This window comes from Cibotium barometz, chromosome 48 (genome assembly GCF_041138505.1).
Source record: "Cibotium barometz isolate CiBa-2024 chromosome 48, ASM4113850v1, whole genome shotgun sequence".
Classification (NCBI taxonomy): Eukaryota; Viridiplantae; Streptophyta; class Polypodiopsida; order Cyatheales; family Cibotiaceae; genus Cibotium; species Cibotium barometz.
Genome location: NC_141093.1, coordinates 5522845 through 5530133, shown reverse-complemented (window position 1 = coordinate 5530133; position 7289 = coordinate 5522845). Strand labels below are relative to the sequence as shown.

At 41.9% G+C, this 7289-nt stretch overlaps 1 protein-coding gene across 1 annotated transcript; it reads left to right on the top strand.

Moving 5' to 3' along the window:
- The first annotated feature begins 353 nt into the window (after positions 1–353).
- LOC147610738 (uncharacterized) lies at positions 354–2112 on the top strand. The gene is made up of 2 exons (XM_086785242.1): positions 354–933; positions 1684–2112. Exons 1-2 carry the CDS (start codon positions 576–578, stop codon positions 1713–1715), a joined length of 390 nt encoding a protein of 129 aa, XP_086641368.1. The 5' UTR covers positions 354–575; the 3' UTR covers positions 1716–2112.
- The last annotated feature ends 5177 nt before the right edge of the window (positions 2113–7289 follow it).

Here is a 7289-nt window from a genome sequence, read left to right as displayed (position 1 = left end):
CTGTAGAGGAGAGGCTTTCATCCCCTTCACGTTGCCTATAAGGTGTGAGCCGGCTAGTGCTCTAAATAAGCGAAGTCGATAGCTTTAGTCAAGCATTTAAAATGCGCATATGATAAACTTCTCAAGCAATCCAACACCTGGTTACGCACCAATTAAATTTACAAGCACCTAAATAACCTTATGCACGTGATGCTGTCTGTACCTAGCCTTACTTTGCTTGTTTCCATGAAAGTTGCAATTTAGCTTTGTCTGAAAGGCAGGGAAGTCTTCATTCTACGCTTTTATGTAGGAGTAGCGTGCAGAACAGTCCATTGTGATACGGTGCTAACCTAGGTTATTTGAGTGGCAGCAATTCAGTTCATTCGAAAGGAGCTGAGAAAACCATTATCCGCCCTTACAAATCCTTGCAGAGATTAGCCAGCCGTAATCATATCAGCCCACCAAATCAAGCATCCAATTCTACCCTAGCGATACAGTGGTGAGCGTTGCAATACAGTAGGCATACTGTTAGACTAATTAGGTTAGCCTTATCCATTGATTAGAGCATCAAAGAGAGAAGGCTCCTTCAAGTAGAGATGGGCTATGATACGACAGAGGGAGAACACAGCCAGAGGAGGCATATTAGAGAAGGTTTGCCAAGGTACGCGGGTCCATGGATGGAGAGTGGCAAGCTGAAGGAGAGGGAGAGGTGCCAGGCCTTCACGGTGCGGCTCATGCAGTCGGTCATCTCCTCCGAGATGGAAGGGCTGAAGAGGGGGGTGGTGGATACACTGCCCCCGCCGGCCGCGGCCCCTTCCACCACCGGGTCTCGGCTCAGCATGGCCGCCGGCCGAAGCCTCAACCGCGTCGACAGCACCCGCGTTTCCCCAGATCTCAAGCAGCAACTCACCACCTTCATCGACTCTCGCAAGGACAAGATCGCTTCCATCTTTGGTAAGACGTCGTGTGTGTGTGTGTGGGCGCGCCTGCGCTTTACCCTAATTTTAAAAAATAGCTTCGAAGGAAAAATGGCTTCTCAAAAATTTCGTTATAAAAAGAATGAAGAAAATGCTTGCTCCAATGGTAGCAAACACTTGTGTGTGCATAGGGGCTTTATTGGTGGGGTGTGGTAATTATTGTAGGTGATAATCTTGTGTGGTTTGTACAAAATGGCATAGGGCATGACTTTTTGCCATTTGCAACAACTGGTAAACAGAATCCTAAATACACTAAGAAAAACACTAAAGCCTTTAAATACCAAGCCATTAGGATTTCGCTAGAGCCTACACATTCTAGAGGATAAGACTCTGAGCGTTCGGTGTTACACTTGCCTTTTGCTCTCGTTATACCTTGTGTAGCATGTTACCACCAATACAATTGTCTTCCATCCCATCTCTCCTGTCAAACTGTATTTTTCATGATAAGTTGTTCTATGTCATGATCCTCAAATTGAAAAAAAAACTAGTTGGAATACTGGCTATGATTGTTTACAAAGTTCACCTACAAAACTAGTTGAGGTATAACTTTTTGAAGGAAAAGAATGCCAAAGTCAAGGCATCTTCTTCTTCTTCTTCTTCTTCTTCTTTTTTGGATTGGTTGGAGAAATTACTTTTTGTCAAAAACCTTGGATGCATTGAGTGAAGTAAAAGAAGAAATGAATTTTGTAAAGTTGATAACGAATTCTTGTTTTTGGCTCAATCGCAGTTGACTACATCAAAATGTTTACTTTTGAATAAAAAATAGATGGTGATGAGACAACCACCGAGAAATTAACAACCTCAACAATCATCCAAAGGTGAAATGACATGCGAGGAATTGGTAGCCACTTGGTTAGAGGTATCGGAGTCCTCACAAGGGCATGGTTAGGGTGGTCCTAAAGTGTGTATAAGTGTGTGCATAAGACACAATCCAAAAAGACGTAGCTATGATGGTATGAGAAAGTTTCAATTATATGCAAACATCTTACAAATAAATTGCAATTTATATTCGCTTGTTTCATTAAATAATTGCATAGTTATGTTATCTCTATGTAATAATTGCATAGTTACGCTATCTCTATGTAACAAGACATGGGTGGAGTTATCAAGTTTATTATGATCCACTCTTTCGTCTTTTGCCTTAAGCAATCTTCTCTCATTAAGAAAAACTACTTCCATAATAAGACCCCACACATTCATTCCTTTATGACAAATTGACTTATGTAATGAGATTTGTTGTGATTTGTTTCTAGCATATAAATTGGTTATATTTGATAGATATAAGGAAGGTTAATAGCAACACGTGTTGAAAAATTCATAAGATTTTTTAGAGCTTAGCAAAGGAAAACTATTTAGTGCATGTATAAGCAAACTAAAGAAATAAAAAATAAATGTGTTCATGCTTTCTCACACAACTAATTAGGAGAAAGAATAAGAATAGGATGTACTAAACTATTTAGAACCAAACTAAAGAAGTAAAAAATAAATATGTTCATGCTTTATCACACAACTAAATAGGAGGAAGAATAAGAATAGGATGAAGAAGTAATAAATTGTTGCAAATTTATTTTGAAATATAATAATGGGCATATTACCAAATAGAAACCTCACATTTTAAATATTATCTTCTATCAAGATTTTTATACAAAACATAAAGTTTAAGGAAAAGTTTGATAAATCTTCTATCACTTGAGTGCCACTTGAGGGGTGTCCATTGAACCCAGTGTATGCTTTTCTTCCATATGGCATGCTATGAGCCCAATGTGTGTTTTTCTTCCCTGTGGCATATTGTAAAGCTAGGTGGTCATTAAAAATCACGTGCATTCAACAAAATGGGTTTGATTTTGATGTGGATTTATAAAAACATACACACATAAGGCATTTTTAAATCCAAAAAATGAAAAAATCTATATGTTAAAAAGGGCACTTTATCATCTCAAAATTTATAGAACAAGTTTATATAAACTATATAAGAAATCTATAGATAGGGGATTTTGGATTACCCTTGTAAATGCATGCTATAGGAGCTTTTACATAGTGATCACCCCAAGGTTGTAAGATCGTACTAGAATTTGTGGAAGTCTTGTGAGGGCAAAAGTACGAAAGGACTAGATGTGAGAGAGATCAAGAGATGACAGCAAATCAACACAGCATGAAATGGATATGGATGAATGAGTGTATGTATAATGGTGAATGAAATCGGCCTGTACAAGAGGCCCTTTGATGTGAGATGACTCTGAGTAGTAGACGGGAGAAGGAGCAGTACAGGAGGCCCTTTGATGTGAGGTGACTCTGAGTAGTAGATGGGAGAAAGAGCAGGAAGCAAGAGATTCAATCGGTGTGATGAAGGCTCCCGTCAAGGACAGCGGTGGCATTCCGTGAGGATGTCGAAGGCAGGCTGCTGTTGTGAGAAGGGGGTAGAGCCGACGATGAAGATGATGTGTTGGGATTGGTTGCCGAGCTGCTGTAGTATGCAGGTGGCCGGTTGGATGGTGTGGGCAGAAAACGTAGCTGTGAGTATTGGCCTGAAGTTGAAGGCAGAACGATGATGCAGGTTGCCTTGTGTTGATCGATGTAGATGTTCTAGGCGCTGCTCTAACTGACGAATGATGCGCAAGAGACACAGCCGAAGGCTGTAGATATTCGGTGGTTGATATGTTGATTGATCACGTGTGTAGAAATGCTGCAGTTGGATGCTGTCAGGTTGACGATGATATATTGTTGATGCTCACGATTAATCTGTGATGACCCGTTGGGGTGATGAAGTGCCAGCAGCACAGAGATGGTGGTCGAGATGGTGGTCACACACCCCTTCTCAGGCCAAAAGGGGACCATGAGAGAAGATGAAGAAGATGGTAATTGGGTGAAGAGGAACATGACGAAGTATTTGCCTTTGGTTGTTGGGGTGTAGGTCATGTGCTCTTCATCTTTTTGTAGAGTCTTTTGAGTTTGGGCTGTACTGGATCAATGCCCCACCACAATGCAAGAGGTTTTCACAGCATGAATTCCCTTTTGGGTTTTCATTCATACATGCACCCCAAACCCAAAAAACAGAATGGAATGCAAAGGGTATGCAAGATGGTAAATGCTATGCAGTGGGTTTTCACACGAGCAGTGCCCTCAAGGGGTTTTCACTTACTCATGCACCCTTCACAAAACAATGATAAATAATCCAAATGGTGAGGATGGTTCCCCCTTTCAAGATGCTAAGGATGATGGTGGAGGACCAATGCCGATCCGCTCGTGAAGACACTCGAGGATAGGCCAGTTGATGGACTTTGTAAGAATATCGGCATGGTTGTCCGCCGTAGGAATGTAATGGAGCCTGATAGTACCAAGCTCAACCTATTCCAAAGGAAAAATGAACACCAACACACTTGGTATGGTTAGAGAAAATAGGATTTTCGGCAAGGGAAATCTCACTCTAACTATCAACGAAGATAGTAGTAGTGGTGCCAGGGGAGCATGCATCTCCTCAAGAAGCTGACGGAGATACATAGCCTAAGTGGTGGTGTCATAGAGGGCCTGGTACTTGGCCTCAACGGAAGAACTTGCAATGGTGTTCTACTTCTTGCTAGACCAAGAGAAAGGGCCAGATCCAAGTGAGTACAAATAACCACCATGGGAATGCTGGGAATCGATATCACCAGCCCAGTCGAAGTCCCCGTGTAACCATGTAGGGTGAACCCATGACTGAAGTGAAGTCCGAAAATATAGGTATCCACTAGATAGCGAATAACCCTCATCTCTCTGAACTCCAATGTGGCTCCTTCGGAGCATTGAAATACTGACTTAAGATGGATGTGCAATAGAAAATGTCAGGTCTAGAGTTAGTGAGCCATATAAGTTTCCCAACCACTTGTCTCGGTAGGCTCGCTCTTCATATGGCGGTGAATCCTCTTCCTTTGTAAGTTTGATGTTTAGATCCAGTGGGGTGGCCCCCATAAGGATAGCACCATTAGGAAAATAGGAAGTGATTAGTTGAAGACAATCTTTGTTGTGACACAAAGAGACCATCAGGATGTTGGACCACCTCCATGCCACAGAAATATGAGGGAGGAAGACCAAGATCAATCTTCTCAAACATTCGTCCTAGCTGTGCCATGATATCAGCCGCTTTGGCTTGATTTGAACCAGAGATGATAAGACCATTGACATACAACACTAGGTAGCACACCATCCCTTGATATGTGTGGATATAGATATTGGGATCACAGTGAGATGGTTGAAAACCTTGGCTATGAAGAAATGTGTCGATGATGATACCACACTCAGTTGCTTAAGCCCATAAAGAGCATTCTGCAGAGCAGAAAGCCCAGAGGTTGGTTAACATAACTTCCTCCTTGAGAATGCTATTTAGGAAGGCACTCTTGACATCCATCTGGTAGACTGGCCTTTTGTGGTGTGCGGCCAGATTGAGTAAGAGACGGATAGTTGTCATTCAAGCTATAGTGCAAAGGTCTCATCGAAGTCAATGCCTTCTTTTTGGCAAAAGCCTTGCACTACAAGACAATATTTGTACTTGTCCAAGGTACCATCAGCTTTAAATTTGGTGTAAAAAATCCATTTGGTTGCAATGACCTTCTTATGTGATGAGGGAGATCCGCAAGGGACCACGTGCCATTACGGTCAATGCTTTCCAATTAGGAATTTTTTAGACCCAAAGAGGGCCTCTTGGATTAACTTTTGATTAGGAATGGACCAATAGGAAGAGGGCTGAGTGCATATTTTTGACTTCTTTAACCCTAGGGGGCCTAGGCTTTGGTTTGCTAATGGGGCCTAATTACTACTCTTGTCCCTCTACCTCTTGGGCCCAAACTTAGAGGTCCCCCCACCTAGAATCGCGCAGATGAAAAACCCTAAAAATTGAAAATTTTTAATTTTGTTCCAAAAGTGTGTTTTCTCTCTCAAACTTCCCCCCAACATACTCTAGGTTTGGAAAGCTCATTTTGAACCTCTTTCTTCCTCTTCTAAGCTCTCCATTGCTGCAGAAACTCCATACCTCTCAAGCTCTCACTCCTTGTTAAGCTCCCTCAGTCTCAAGCTCCCTCTCCCCCTCTCTCTCTCTCTCTCTCTCTCTCTCTCAAGCTCCCTCCCTCTCCATTGCTGCAGAAACTCTATCCCTCTTTAGTTTACTCTAGGTTCAGGAAGCCTATTCTCAAAGTCTATAACCCTCTTTTAAGCTTTCCATTGCTGCACTGAAAACCCTGAACTTTCTCTCCTCTCCACTGTTCTGCTTTTCTTTTCCCTTCTTCTCTTTTCTTACCACCATGGCCTCTTCCAGTAATGTGAGAAGACCTAGGGAGAAGGTGGAAAAGCTTGTGCTGCTTAACACAAGAGATGAGAATGGAGTTTGGGCTCCAACAAGATTCAGGGTTGGGGCTTGGGTCTACATGCAGCCAAGCTCTAAGGGACCACATCGAGTGCGTCAATTGGGGAATATGCTACATCATTGGAAGGGGCGGCTACAAGGCTTCAAGCATACTAAGAAGGAAGAACTGGTTGCCATAGTGCAACATGTGTATACCCTTGGAGACCTGTACATTCAAGGCCAACGACCAAGGTTTCCTTCAAATTGTCAGTGTAACATAAACACAGCTTTAACAACATGCTAATATTGGATTTTTTGTTTCAAATTTTCTTATGATTCTCCATTTTTTTATGTCTCTCTGCAGATATTTTCCTCTCTAATTATGTTGAGGAACAACCACTCCAAAGCCTCACTGGAGTTTTCTATGCTATGCATGCATCAATTGGAGAGGCAATGTTTGTATCTCAAAGCCCAAGTGATCTTGTACAAAATAATATCTTTTTCTTTTCTCACTCATATTTTGTAGATAAAAAACCAGGTTTATTCGGCAAGCTAGAAGAGATCCCCAGCCCCCCTCTTAACAATCCCGAATGGCCCAAACCTGATGCTTGGACCATCTTATGCTTAAAGTTTAAGATGGTAAGTGATATCAAGACATCGCTCAAGTTTTCAAACGCATCTAGGTCAGTAGGGCTAAATTGGTTTTGTCCTTTACATGTTTTTGTGCACATGTTCAATTCCATGATGCCAATGCACCAAACAAAAATAATGGTATATTTGTAAGGAGGTACGGTCTGACCTCATTCAACCTCATTCAAGGATTACTAGGAGAGGTGTTATATGTACATTATGTGTGCTATGTTATATACACATTATGTGTGCATATACTAGGAGGCTAACCCACATTAGGCTTGTGAGCATGGGAGCATGGGAACAAGCTCTAGTGGAGCATGGGTTAGGACTAACCTTAAGGTTTAAGGTTAGGGTCAGGCATCCAAGGGTCACACATGAGGAATGGAAAG